At 45.1% G+C, this 15,447-nt stretch overlaps 1 protein-coding gene across 1 annotated transcript; it reads right to left on the minus strand.

Annotated features, from left to right (window-relative positions):
• Positions 1–1,643: 1,643 nt before the first annotated feature.
• Positions 1,644–15,310, minus strand: LOC136433857 (uncharacterized). Its single transcript, XM_066426414.1, has 6 exons — positions 14,495–15,310; positions 12,726–12,769; positions 12,236–12,348; positions 8,173–8,226; positions 7,614–7,714; positions 1,644–7,266 (listed from the first exon to the last, which is right to left on the minus strand). The coding sequence occupies exons 1-6, from the start codon at positions 15,147–15,149 to the stop codon at positions 6,761–6,763; spliced, it is 1,473 nt and encodes a 490-aa protein (XP_066282511.1). The 5' UTR covers positions 15,150–15,310; the 3' UTR covers positions 1,644–6,760.
• Between the last annotated feature and the right edge of the window lie 137 nt (positions 15,311–15,447).

The raw sequence follows: 15,447 nt of genomic DNA on the forward strand, positions 1-15,447 counted from the left end.
GCTGTTGTGTCTCAGCCTCATCTTTGCGTGTATTCTTGTGTCCATACTATAATAATGTACGGAAACATGATATGAGTTATGTTAAAAACCATATATATATGACATATTACAAGGAACAAATTTATGTAGCCTTACTACTGTAATTCTTGATTTGTTCACTGTAACTTAATTTTACCTGATTTAACGGTCACTAGTCAACAGCTAAAATTTCATCAAAGCTAATATTTGAGATAGTTAAGTTTGTTCCCACTGTTAAAATTAAGTGCCATGACCTCCATTTTCCCCCAACCGCTATATTTTCCTGCCGCCATATTAAAGTGATTTACAGTATATTGACCTTGTGACATGTACCCTCAAAGGGCTTAGGTAATGTGCACTGCAATATTCATACCCAAAGAGTTACAAGCCAGAAAAATCAGTACCAACCTCATCGCCACAGCTTTATTGACCTATACGTGTACCAGCAGATTGAGAATGCAAGTAAGCATCTGCTGACTGACTGTCCAGACAAGTGTAGCACTGATCCCTTATGAAAGAATGGGTTTACAGTGAGGAGGGAGAAACAACACACGGTTGCAAGGAAGAACGGACCAGTAACCATCTACTTGTTTGTCCTCTCCCGGAAGAATCCTGTACCTAAGACAACCTACCTTTACACGCCGTTCATACTAGGCTTCCCGGATCAGCGGGTGATACGGATATATCCCTTTGCGTTCATACCAGGGTTAGTCGAATCCGGATCTGCATATTCCTGTCCAAAAACAGATCCAGATATATCCGGCTAGGTGCCGCTTGGTTAAGTCAGACAGGCCAAAGGGTAAAGTTGACAAGAGTAGGGTAAAATACAAAAGTACAGTAGTAGAGAAGAGAAGATTGTTTTGGCCAGGTAGGACTCCTCTAGAACAGTTCCAAAACGTCTAAAAGTTTAAAACGTTCCTTAGAACAGAGCGTCTTTCTTTAAAACATGGCCGGACACGAGGTGTTGTTTCTTATGTTACTCTGGAAAGTAATGTGTAATAATGGAAGGAATCTTACGCGAGGGTTAAGAGTTAAATTTGACGTCAAACCCGGCAACGTATCCGGATATGCGAGCCGGATTGCGTTCATACCAGGGTTCACCCCGCTACTGATCCGGATCGCCCGCTCTCCGGATACGCGAAGCCTAGTATGAACCTGGTCTTAGAGACATCCACCGCTGAAGAAGATCCTATGCACTGCACCGTGCAGTTGTGGAGTAGTGCTGTAGATACTGACTCCAGAAGAATGATCATTGTTGTTCATCGTTTGTACTAATTGACGCGAAGTAAAACACTTGCACCTCTGCTCCCCCAATTTCTTCTGGAAAAATCGCCGCCCAAACGTAAGCCTCCTCTGTCAAAACAGTTCTATTTCATCGATTGGACCCAAAGAGAACAAATGCATTTCCCCTAGCCTCTACCAGGCCCCGTCTTATCGCTGGGAAAATAGTTGTAAAATCGGCCGAGGTAGTTCGCTATACAGCTTCACTGTGTAGCGGACTACCCTGTATAGCGGACTACCTTGGCCGATTTGCTACTATTTTCCCAGCGATAGGACGGGGCCTGGTAAAGGCTACATTTCCCCCATCCCACACCGACTGTAACAGTCTGAGAGAAAGAAAGATACGTTCAAAGCTAGTGTTCTGCATTAAATGTCTGGAGGATTTTGTTTTCCTTGTAAAGTTGATTTGTGAATTTATTTGCGCCTGAGCGATTACTAGTTAGCCTGAGTACCAACCTCCGTAGTGACCGCTGGCTCAAAAGAATTCGCTTGCAAACCGCTTGCTGTCCGTGGTTAGCAAGCGAATTCTTTTGAGCCAGCGGTCACTACGGAGGTTGGTACTCAGGCTAATTACTAGTATTGTAACGCTATAAAAGCCTCCACGCTACATTCTGACGTTACAAAAACCAGTGACGTCGAACGATTGTTCTAACAGTAACAGTCCCACTGTTGTTCCCGAACGTTCTTCAAATGTAAATAAAACAACACATCTGATGAACAGAGGCTGTGTACTTAGGTGCCGAGGAGACACAAGTGCTGTCTTGCGGAGGGACAATGCCTCTCGTCGACTTGGAGCGCATCCGCAGGAAGTTACAGCACTACTTCGACCCTGACAGACTCGCGCTTATCTGGGAGGAGGCCGTCGACTCTTTCCTGGGCTGCCGCTTTGTGGACCTGCCGCTGAAATGGGCCTGTGTTTGGTGCTGTGCCTACCACATGTTTTCGGACGCACCCACTCCCGTGGTCCTCACGTCCGGGCTCGTCATGTGGGAGCTCACGATACTCGCTCTTGCGCTTCTCGGGGACATCACCTTTGAGGAGTTCGACCGGGCGCTCGATCGGGTACGCGAGCAGAGAAACTGCATGCCGGAGCCAGACGAGCCGATGGTTTGGACCAGCTCCAACCGGGAGGAGAAGAAGAAGAAAGTAAAAGCCGGCGAGGAGAAAGACAAGGCGTTCTGCGACCGGTTCCAAAATATCGTGCCCACCGTGCGGGTTTTTCTGCACGACATTGACAAGGCGCGCGAATGGGTTACCTGGCTGCAGCTGTTCGAACGCAAGAACGACATCAAACATGACCTTGACGACGAGCACGTGTGGACGGAGGAGAGGTGGAAAGCGGTGGAACAAGACGTCATGACGAGGCTGGTGGAGGGGGTGATAAGAGTCCGCACGTGTACTCCGGCTCGGAGGTTCCCCGTGATTTGATCTGTCCACAGTGCTGAAGTAGCCATCCGCTGGGTGAACCCGTGACATTGGAACCCGCTGTCTGTTTGCGCTGCAATTTGTACTACTGGGTTAGCGCCAGTCTACAACAATCATGACCACCGGCGGTTGTATTTGATGCTCAGGGACATTCTTTAATGTTTAATTGACAGCCTGAGTATCATCCTGGTGCTTGAGTTTCCTGGTGGTAGCGTGTGGAACACGAAGATCGTACCAAGCTAGTTTTTCTGTGCCTGAGATTCAGGTTTCGCTTGTAACTTGTATGTAGAAAATTTCCAGTCCGATTTCCGACCGAATCATCGGATTTGTGCCTGTTTTCAATACAAAAAAACATGTACACAATAACCAGGTGTCACAAGTTTTTTGTCATCTATACCTCGATGTAGAAAATGTATTTTTTTAAACTATCAGACAAGCGTAGCTTTACAAAGGTTGTGAAAATGATTGACGCCACACCACAGCGGGAACATTTAACGTATATTTGTCAAAGGAGGTTAAATTTAACCTCCTTGATTTGTCGATTCAGGAGTAATGACGTAGTATTGACTTTCCAAACATAACCTGTAGTGTGTTGTACTGTGTATTGATTGCTCTACTCTATTGCTCTACTTCTGAGTGACATATTTACTGTTCCCCGCCGACAAAAGAATTCTCAGATTAGAATGTGCGGATGTGCCGTGTTGTCTCCGTGGATAGTTTTCCTCATTTCTAATGACTGTTCGTAGTAGCTAATTGCTTTCTTCTCAACGCCGAGTTCACTCCAAGATACTCCCAGGGTGTAGAGTAACTCAGCAATGGACGGATGTGCCGTGTTGTATCCATGAATAGTTTTCTCCACAGCTAGTAACTGTTCAAAGTAGGTAATTGCTTTCTTCTGGTCGCCGAGTTTATGCCAAGATAATCCCAGGCCCTGAAGTGACTGAGCAAGTCGCGGTTGTGCCGTGTTGTCTCCATAGATAGTTTTCTCCATAGTCAGCGACTGTTCAAAGTAGGTAATTGCTTTCCTGTGATCGCCGAGTTCACCCCAAGATGATCCCAGGAACCGAAGTGTCGTGGCGACGGATGGATGTGCAGTGTTGTCTCCATGGATAGTTTTCCTCATCGTTAGCAACTGTTCGAAGTAGCTGATTGCTTTCTTCTGATCGCCGAGTTCACTCCATGATAACCCCAGGCCGTGAAGTGACTGAGCAATGTCTGGATGTGCCGTCTTGTCTCCATGGATAGTTTTGTTTATCGTTAATGACTGTTCGTAGTAGCTAATTGCTTTTTTCTCATCGCCAATTTCACTCCAATATGATCCGAGGTTGTGAAGTGACGCGGCAATGTTCGGATGTAGTGTGTTGTCTCCAAAGATAGTTTTCTTCATCGTTAGTGACTGTTCCAAGTAGCTAATTGCTCTCTTCACATCGCCGAGTTCACTCCAAGATGATCCGAGATTGTTAAGTGACTGAGCAATATCCGGATGTGCCGTGTTTTCTCCATAGATGGTTTTCATCATCATTAATGACTGTTCAAAGTAGCTAATTGCTTTCTTCTGATCGCCGTATCTACCCCCAAGATGATCCCAGGCTGTTAAGTGACCTTGCAATTGACGGATGTGCCGTATTGTTTCCATGGATAGTTTTCCTCATCACTAGTGACTGTTCGAAGTAGCTAATTGCTTTCTTATCATCACCGAGTCTACCCCAAGATGATCCAAGGCCCTGAAGCAATGCGGCAATATCCGAATGTGCCGTGTTGTTTCCATATGTAGTTTTTCTAATTTTTAAAGACTGTTCGTAGTAGCTAATTGCTTTCTCCTGATCACCGTGTCCACTCCAAGATGATCCGAAATTGTGAAGCCACGTAGCAATGTCCGGATGTGCCGTGTTGTCTCTACATACAGTTTCCATCATAGTTTGTGACTGTTTGAAGTAGCTAATTGCTTTCTTATCATCGCCGATTTTACTCCAAGATATTCCCAGATAATGGAGTGACCCTGCAATGGACGGATGTACCGTGTTGAGTCCATAAATAGTTTTTTTCATCGATAGTGACTGTTCGTAGTAGTCAATTGCTTTTTTCTGATCGCCGAGTTCACTCCAAGATGCTCCCATATATTGAGAAGTGTTTGTGCAATGTTCGGATGTGCCGTGTTGTCTCCGCAGATTATTTTCTCCATCCTTAGTAACTTTTCGTAGTAGTTAATTGCTTTTTGCCGATCACCGAGTCTATTCCAATATGATCCGAGGTTGCTAAGAGACTGAGCAATGTCCTGATGTGCCGTGTTGTTTCCATAGATAGTTTTCCTCATCATGAGTGACTGTTCGAAGTACCTAATTGCTTTGTTATCATCGCCAAGTTCACTCCAAGATAATCCAAGGTTGTGAAGTGACTGAGCAATGGACGGATGTGCCGTTTTGTCTCCATAGATAGTTTTCCTCATTGCTAGTGACTGTTCATAGTAGCTAATTGCTTTCTTATCATCGCCGAGTTTACTCCAAGATGATCCCAGGTTGTAGAGTGACTGAGCAAGTCGCGGATGTGCCGTGTTGTCTCCAGAGATAGTTGTCGTCACTTTCAGTGACTGCTCGAAGTAACTAATGGCTTTTTTCTGATCACCAAGCCTCCCCCAAGACGATCCTAGGGTGTTAAGTGACTGAGCAATGTCCTCATGTGCCGTGTTGTCTCCATAGATTGTTTTCCTCATCGTTAGTGACTGTTCATAGTAGCTGATTGCTTTCATTTCATCACCGAGGCCACCGCAACATGATCCCAGGTTGTGAAGTGACTGAGCAATGGACGGATGTGCCGTATTGTCTCCATAGATAGTCTTCTTCATCGTTAGTGACTGAAAGTAGTACCAAAGTGCTTTCTTATCATCACCGATTTCACCCCAAGATGATCCCAGACTGTGAAGCAACTGTGCAACTTTGATAGAGTCGCTACCGGCATCGTTTAATGCTGCTTCCAAATGGCGTATGGATTTATGTAATAATAGCAGTTTTTTCGCTATTCGGCCCAAACATTCATTTGAAGCATCGTAGATGATCGTTTTGAATGGCCCTGTCGACTGGACATGTAGCCTATCTGCAACCATGCTCGGGATACACTTCTTCAGAGGGATAGCCCTGCAGTAGTATCTAAAAAGAACTTTGGTATCTTGGATATAGAATACCGACCTCAGAATAGAGTCAGGCTCCTCTTGTGTTTTTGATTGATATTTCATTTGGACAAGTGGGGACATACTGTCTTTTTGTCCTCCGTTTGCCATGTATGTTCTCAGCCTGAGCTCTGCCGAGATACTGGTCAGCACCATAAGGTGTGTGGCATTCTCCTCTCCGATCTTTTCCTTCAGTCTATCTATCACATTCCATGCGCTAGAAAGCGTAATCTGGCAGCACAAAGCTAGTACCTCAATTGCTATACCTGGAAAACGATAGATGTCTTTTTTGACATTTAGCAGTTGCCCTCTGGGTTCATGGTTGGCAAAATGGTCAATGTCGTCAATCAAGATTTGAATAGCAGACAGAATGTGTGAGAGGAGGTCATCTGTGATGATTCCTGAAAGTTTGTCCTTATACTCGTTCACCAGTGCTTCTTCCCCTGCTAGGAAAACAAACCGCCTGAGGATGTCTGACAGGTGATATCCTTCTGACAGAGACATATCTCGCCGCTGAAACTTTGCCATTTCGGCAGGGGTTTGGATGAGGCTAACCCGAGGTTTGCTCTTAGTCTTCTCTCTTCCAAATGGAGTTTTACTGGCCCATGGCATGAGGCCGTCGAATGCAAATCCACGACATGTGACAGAGTCAAAGAACCAGTCTTTCTCTCGGTCTTCAGACTGGAAATCGTTAAGTGAGGGGATGGCCATGGCTGGAAGGATAGTCTCTCCAAGGTTGATGACTTTCAGGTGTAGGTAGTGTGTGAGGTTGAGGAAGTACTGCCGTGTGGCATCATTGTCTTTCCCGTCTTCAATTAGAATGGCGAACTCCAAATCGGAGTAGGGTGTGACCAGTTCTGTTGCCTATGAACCTTACCCGATGAACGCATACCTACACGGAGGAGGACCGAGTGTGAGAATACATTCATCGACAAGATCCTGGATATACAGTTGTCTCTCTTTGGCGATGGTACTGAATAAAGCCTTGACGGCTTCAGCTCGATCGGCCTCGACTGTTTTCATCCTTGGGTCATCCTCGTCATATTGATACGGGTTATGCTGTTGATCAATTACTTCTAGCTGTGACTTTACACGGACACGCATGTCCTCTAGTACCCTCTGATGACGTATGGCCCGATCAAACGGAATGGACTTGATGTCCACATTTGCTGTGTATCGGAGAAGGCAACGTTCTATCTCCTGCAGTCTTCTTGTTACACTCTGTTTATTGTTGTCTGTTCTGGCTATGACTGCGTTGTACAACGCCGCTGCCTGTGTGAATTTCCTACCTTCTTTTGTTCTCTTACCTCGCCGGACGTAGACGTCACCAAGCCTGCACAGACATTCGGCCTCTTTACGTTGGTCGGGTTTGTTAGGATCTGTATGCGCCAAAGTGATAACGTCACTAATTAATGATATACAATACAAAGCAAACTCTGACGATTTAATGATTTAATCCTGCCTATTAAGTTGCTATTCAGCACTGTTTCTTACAAGAATTATATCACAATATTGTCATGAAAGGGTGATTTTTTTTCGCTTGTGGAATGAAATAGACACAATTTGACATACATACTAGGCAGATATACGGTAGGGATACGGTAGCAAAATGGTAAAACTATCAGTCTGCGTACGGCATTATTATATCAGCTAACCCTCTATAGCCTTCTCTGGACTTTAGAAGGGAAAATATGATGCAACTTCCATTATTACAGAGGAAACGCACCGTGAATGATTTTCAGAGCAGCCGCAAACTTCTCTTCTGCTAAGTCCAGGTTCCCTTCAGTCATTGCGCCATCCCCTGTGGTGAGGTGCTCCTCGTATGACCTACGATGTGTGTGGAATAGTCGGTTTATACAGCTAACTCAAGAAAAAGATACAGTCCGTACACGACAGAACAGGTGACCATACAGTGTAGCACCTTGCATTGTAGCACTGGCAGAGGAAAATATCAAGAAAATTATCAGAAAGAAGATTGGTGAGGAAGAACAATATTTTCCCTTTCCCAAGTACAAGGTATATGGAAGGTCATCTGATGATCGATGGCTAATCATGAAGTATTTGATAATTCTACTGCCTACAAGATGAATATCCAAATGGTTAAAATCTGATCCAAGGACACAAGCATACTAAAAGACCCAGTCCGAGTTGTACACTGACATCATGAACGTCCACCAAATGAAGTGTGTCAGGCGGCAATGAGCAGCATTTGAGACCCCATATGACACCTATGAAGGCCAAGGAAAATAAAGAAGGTGCCCAGAGGCAAAAAGTGCACAACAAACCTGTAGTCTGGAGCGCATTCTGGTGTCAGGCTTGAGATGTACTCACTCGGTGACCTACGAAATGACCAGATGGTTTTGGTTTTTAAAGAAACGTGAAAATTTATACGTTCCAAAGCGTATTTTGAACGCCTGTGTCAAATCAAGAAATCATCAGAAGCTTCCTTGCTCCACTAGAGTTCTTATAGTTATATTATACCACCAACATATTTTATTTCAAAGTTTTTGTACATTTCACCACAGTAGTTGCGACTATAGGATGTACAGCAGATTTGTAGTTTTAAACAAGTGGTGTCGTTGAAATAAATAAAAAATACCAGACGTATTCTAAAGGTTTTACATTGATCATTGATTTCCTCTCTTTGTCAGTTATATATGTCAGATGTTTGAATAGTCCAATATGAACGCGGCGGATTTATAAAATTTCCGCATCGCTTATGCAAATTCGCTTCTGATTTGTATAATCAGCATTTGGCCAACAGGATGAACGGGCACCGATCTTCCATCAAGACGGACAAGGATACACCCATCGCAGCCCACTTCAACCAACCGAGCCACACCGTCGCGGACATGGAGGTCGTCGGACTCGAGAAGCTGGCATACGGCAGGACCGAAGACCTCACACGACAACGACGACTCAGCAGAGAATCCTACTGGATACATCAGCTCCGAACACTTCACCCAGAAGGACTCAACCTGGAATCACTGGAAATAACCAGGGTATGAGGGGACAAGAAGTATAGTTCTCGTCGTAACCGGCGCTAACACTTTGACTTGTAGTTGATTTACGCTTCGCATTTGCTGGTTACTAGTATCCTATGGATCCGAGCACTAACTTAGAAAGTTCGGTAGTCTGTTACATTCATGCTTTGTTTGTAATTTGATTGTATTTTGTACTTGATTCTCTGTTTTTAAGCCACCTAGCGGCAGACTTCCTGTTCATGTATTTAGCTTCACTCTGCTTGTACGGACCACTCTCCTTGACTTTGTAAACACGCATACCATTGTAAACGTCCACCATGACGTCATAATTGTAATGTGCCTCCTCCACCAATGTATAGTAAGACCCTCATGACATGTACAATTGTTCTAGAACAATAGATGAAGTCATATCATAGGTCAACTGAGGTCAGGGCTAAACGACCTGGAGGGCACCCAGAGCAATGTAGCCTAGCTAGTGCATAGTGAACTAGACCTTCAGATCAGGGCAACCTAGCCTATATCCAGGGCAATATGAGACCCTTAACGCTGATTGGTCAATATCTTAAGCTCAAGTTAGAGCGCCCTGCACTAGGGAGGCACAGAAAAGGTATAAAAGGAGGAGTGGTCCGATCTCTGTCATTCTTGAAAAAGACAATAAAGTCGAAACCGGTCGAATACCAGTCTCCGCTGTCATTTTCCCAGAACTACCAATGATGTATAATCAGCATTTAGTTATGTCAATCATCATGATTTGAGCTATCTGTCAACCCTTCTTGAATTATTCTCCTTCAGTCTGAAACAAAATTGGTCCCTGCAGTTCCAAAAAAGCTGCTAGGTATCCCAAAACCTTACGTCTTTACGAGACAAAGAGCCATCTACCTTTGATAAATCATGACCATGAACATGATTCATGTCTGATAATGTTTTATCTCTATATCAAATCTACCTGACTTCCAAATGGCACAAGAATTAAATTCCCATCATTTACCAGTATGGAATAATAACATTCCTCATTAATTGTGCAAATAAGGTATTCATTTGCATAATTGATCATATTAGTTGATCATCTTCTTCACCTAAGTAACATTGTTAGTAAGTTGGTCAAAGCATAAAAGTCTTAGCAAAGAAGGCTATTGTAGCATTTCCGCATAAATCATGCAAACAAAGCCCGTATTTGCAGGGTTCTTGTTAATAATGTTCATCTTTACTTGACTTCCAAACGCCACAAGGATGAAATTCTCACCATTGGACATTATGGATTTTCTCATTGATTATGCAAACTAGGTCTTCATTTCCATAATTGATATCAACCGGTATTCCTCTCTTTCTCAGTTTCATATGTCACGTGTTTGAGAATCCTATCGGACATGTTGTAAGGGATTGCATTCGTCATTTCGGATGGTGACGTAAAGCCGGCGGCCCCGTGTATGAGGGAGCTTCAGGCATTAGCCTCAAGCGTCAAACCTCTGCACGTAATAGAACCCAAAACACTTATCGAGAAGAGTAGGGGTGACCTGGTGTGCTTGGCCAAAAACGCGAGCCGTAGCGAAGCCGCATTGCACTACCACTAGCTACTTGAAAAAGCATCACGCTTCATTTCAAATGAGGATGCCTTGAACCGAAAACGTGGAATGCACCGGGTTTATAAACTTTCCTATTAATTATGCAAATAGAACTTCATAGATTCCAAAACCGGCCTTGTACCACACAACGGATGCTTGCATGTAACTAAGCCGAGATGAGTAAAGGCAACAAGCAAGGCAACAATATAATAATGCAAGGATCTTGAACCAAATTCGTTGCGTCCATGCAAGCATGGCCATGCAAGCATAGTCATGCTTGCATAGTCATTCTTGCATGGTCATGCTTGCATAGTCATGCTTGCATGGCCATGCAACAGCCAATGCTGTGCTTGCATTGTGATATTGGCCTTCCATATCCTGAAAAATGGCCATATTACATCTATGACACAAAATTGCTCAAGAAGAAACTGATTTTGTCAAGAAAATGACCAAAAATCGACCCAAAAAATACCGCGCAACGGATGCTTGCATGTATCAGTTATACCCTCATTCCATTCCTTTGTTTGTGAGGGTCATATGCATGTTGTTATGGTTTCTTTCAATCTTTTCTTACAGTATATAAAAGTTTACCGTAAAACATTCAACAGCTAGATCCACATTTCGTTGGTTACTGACAAGCACAAAAGCGGCCAAGCGGCTATCCATAAGAGCCGCAAAGTGAAAAATCGTACAACGCTGGAAACAATTTGCTCGGCGATAGCTTGTTTTACTTGCAACTTACCTGCGATCATCGTGAGATGTATGTGCCTGGGGCTTGATAAAACATTTGTGTGGATCATAGTTAGCCTTGTTTTGTGGTGAAAACCTTCTGAAATGCCGATTTTTTTTTCAAACAAACGGATCAAAACCTATTGTTGCAACTTTGTCCTTATATCTAGCGTTGGCTAGACTACTTAATGATCCACAGTATGAAGACAAAAACAGCACACTCGCACCCGCAGGTGACTTTGATAGTACCGTTGTTCTATATTCAGACAAGTTATCATCCAACATGGCGCCCGGCCCGCGCGTGACGTAACGGTTTTCGAACGTTCCGTGAAAACGAAGAATTCTACCACTAAAAAATCGTGACCATAGCATGTTCAGAACACGAGATATCAAAACCGGAAGTTCTGCTGCAGTACCTAAACAAGTCGCTAAGGGACCCAAAATCTAATCATTTCGAGGTCTCACAAAGACCTACCCATCTACCAAATATGAAGACAACCCGTCAAGGTATTCTTGAGTTATCGTCTTGTGGACTACAATTCCTGTAGACACATTTCTAGAATTCAGACTGCACACAATACTAGTGCTATACCATTAGGCTCGCCCCTGAGTAGTCGACAAAAAAGCTGCTAGGAGGTCCAAACCTACACGACTTACTCTCTGTCGCAAGACCCATCTACCAGTCACGACCATAGCATAGCACACGAGATATCAAAACCGGACGTTCCGCTGCAGTGCATATAGGAAAAGCCGCTAGGGCTCCCATATTATCGAACTTGACCATTTTCCCGACACCTATTCACCTACCAAATGTCATAAGGACCCACCCACAGCTTCTCGAGTAATACTGTTCACATACACACGCACGCACGCACGCACGCACACACACACACATACACGCACACACACACACACACACCAGCACACACGCACGCACACACACACACACACACACACACACACGCACGCGCACACACACACTTACACACACACACGCACACAGCGAGAGAGAGAGACAGAGACAGACAGACAAACTGCACCCAAAACATAACCTTTACCAATCTTGTGCTTACATGAACTGGTGACACTTTGCGTCCCCGATGACGTCAGTGTTAGAGGACGTAACTTGGAAGTCCCTAATCAGGTGACCCTTTTGCTCCTGTTGTTGTCGTCTGGGCCTTGGACCCTTCACAAATTAGATCAAACAAGATTACATTTTAGCACGACAATTTGTCTAATTGCATGTTTGACTAATGTCAAAATTGTATTTTGATAGAAGACATCATTAGGAACTGCAAGATTTCAATCGAATGTGAATTGATTTTGCCTCCCAGTTCTCTATAACTATGAAGTATATACAATTCACATGGAATTCATTGTTTTAGGTATATGAACAAAATACTACATTGATAGATATGGCCCAATGTACCAAAGCCGGAAGATAAAATCACACCCGAGAAACAATTTGGAGGCAAATGACCGTTAACGTTTCATGTTATCACCATCGGTTGCCGCCGCGACGTTTCCCTTCTATGAGGAGCAATTTAAAGAATATAACGTTACCTTATTTCCAGTTGTGTTCATGCCCTGTCTGATTCTCGCCGTGTACAATTGTTGAGTAGATAAAGGCACTAGCTAGGAGAGCAAGGATTGACGTCTGTACTCAGTGCTTGCCTGTGGGAACTGATATAGATGGACAGATGTCCATCCCCTTTATTACCAAGTAATCAGTAACAGATGTCTGGTGTCTCTTGACCACCAGGGATAGACTGCTCGTTTTCCTGTTGTAATTACAGTAACATCTTGCACACTAAATGTTTCTACTACAATACTCCCCCGTACACTTAGAAGTGGTCCCCACTTCTTTAAAATAACTATTGATGTATGCTCTAAGTATGACAGGTAAAACAGTTAAAAACAGAGAGGGCGGACACAATAATATAAGCAGAGATGGTAAGATAAACATTGCAAGGACATAAACGGGCACGGGTGTGACAAGTAATTGACTTCTTCCGGATGATTACAAAAGTAACAAAGCCTCACAGACGGACTGCTGCTGTGATGATAGAGACAGAGGCGTCTGGGTACTTACTTCAAAGCACGAACATAAAACAACAAACATAAACAAGCAAAAACAGGCTTCGCTACTGACATAGCAGTCAAGTACGAGCAAGTTCTACGTTACCGCAGCATGGTCAACGCAGTATCCGACATTACCCAGCTTCAGGGTGGTCGGCAAATATCAACTCACAATCATGTCACATCTAGCATAGACTGTCCCGTAGGCAAATCAGTTCTATCTAGGGAAGGCATCATGCAGTCTCAATACAAAACAATACAATATAGCGTCCACCAGGTGGATCCGTTTCCCGTAGGCTTACGAATAGTCCACCTGGCGGGTCCGTCACCCGTAGGCTCACGAACCAAGGACGAACATACAAGAATACAAGACATCGTGCAATAATGGTACCTAGCTACAAGTAAACCACAAAAGTTCGAGATGTTGCACAAAGTTCAGTGGTCGGGCAGGATACGCGGAGAAGTACTTTTTCACAGTTCGGCTAGTTTTCACGGTAGAAGGTCACGCTGGTTATCACGGATGGGCAGCGACGGGTTCCGTCGTAGGGGTAGTCGGGCTGGGTCGCGATCAAGTCGGCATGGTGGGCCAGGAAGACGGCAGCGTAGTCGGCAGGACAGCGCTCACGGGGTCTTGCGCACGTGGTCGGCGGTGGGTGGCATCAGGACATCGGCGGCGTGCTCTGGCCTCAGCGACGGCGAGCAGGGAGTCCGGACGCCTGGGCACATGGCAGACGTGGTCGGCTGGCAGGCTGGCTTGGTTAGAGGGCGGCATGGAGACACGTCGGGCGAGCTGGGTCGGTGTGATACGGCGGCAGGCTGGCTAAACGGACGGCGTGGTAGCGTACGCGTGGTGAGTCGGGGCTGCTGGCTGTCGACGTGGCACGATGGCAGGCGTAGCATCGCAGCGCGGACGGAGCTTGCTTTAGTAGCCGCCGCCTCGATCGCTACCGGGCGACTCGGGCGGCATGGTAGCTGGCCAAGGCTTGCGTCGAGGCGGGTTCGGCCGTTCGAAAACGGCAACCACCGCTATGCCACCAGTGTTGAGTAGATAAAGGCACTAGCTAGGAGAGCAAGGATTGACGTCTGTACTCAGTGCTTGCCTGTGGGAACTGATATAGATGGACAGATGTCCATCCCCTTTATTACCAAGTAATCAGTAACAGATGTCTGGTGTCTCTTGACCACCAGGGATAGACTGCTCGTTTTCCTGTTGTAATTACAGTAACATCTTGCACACTAAATGTTTCTACTACACAATAAGCGGTGAATTAGTGCCGCTGTGCCCTGGATCCCCTCACACCGCGCCAGTGCCGTGTTGTACAGAGCTGTGGCCTTAGTCAAACATGTCGTGTCCCTGGTTTCTGTTCCTCTTTTCAGGAACACGTCACCAAGACTCTTGATCGCTTCTACTTCTAACAGATTGTCCTCGTTTATGACACCTTCTATCATTATCTTGGTATATTCAATCAGCACAGAGTCTTTGTCACAGCCTAAAATCAACCTTCGATCTAGGGGTAAAAACCTCTCAGTCACCTTGGCATAAGGAGACATTTTCTCGTCGTTGGTTAGGGGCTCATAATTATCAGGGATTGTTCCTCCCCGCCCCACACGTAATTTCTCTGCGTACATGTAACGATTTATGAGACTTTCTCCTACGTCTGCGTTCTTACACCGGAGCAGTGTGTTCCTGTACAACAACATGGCCATGTCGAACCTTATGGCGTCCTTGTCGAGTTGTCCCTTGTCCAAGTTCACGTCGCCCAGACTTTTGAGCACCTCAACTTCCACACACCTGTCCATGTTCGCCATGGCGTCCAGCAGGGCACGGAGGTAGTCCGTCTCGGTACGCCCTGGTCTAAGTCTTGCCTTGGCGTCCACATCACGAAGTTTCTCACAGACCCTCAACATTTTGAACACAGAATGGTTCTACAAGGGATCCGGAGACCTTTCAGTTCGTAATCACGGTAAGCGCTAAATCTTGACTTCAGCCATTACTTGTGCAATGTTGATTCCGTTCTACGTTGCCATGGTAGCTGTTAAGTCACTTCCGGGTACGCGTCCAGGGTAGTATACGGTGCACAGGACGAGTAATTATCGGAGGGGGGGGGGGGGTGCTCTTCTACCTGAAGCTGATATCAATATTTGTCAAGAAAGTTATGTTTTCGGTGCCGTTTGCGTGTGATTGCGGTTGCGTAATACAGTGAAT

The sequence above is a fragment of the Branchiostoma lanceolatum genome, chromosome 4, assembly GCF_035083965.1.
Source record: "Branchiostoma lanceolatum isolate klBraLanc5 chromosome 4, klBraLanc5.hap2, whole genome shotgun sequence".
Taxonomy (NCBI): Eukaryota; Metazoa; Chordata; class Leptocardii; order Amphioxiformes; family Branchiostomatidae; genus Branchiostoma; species Branchiostoma lanceolatum.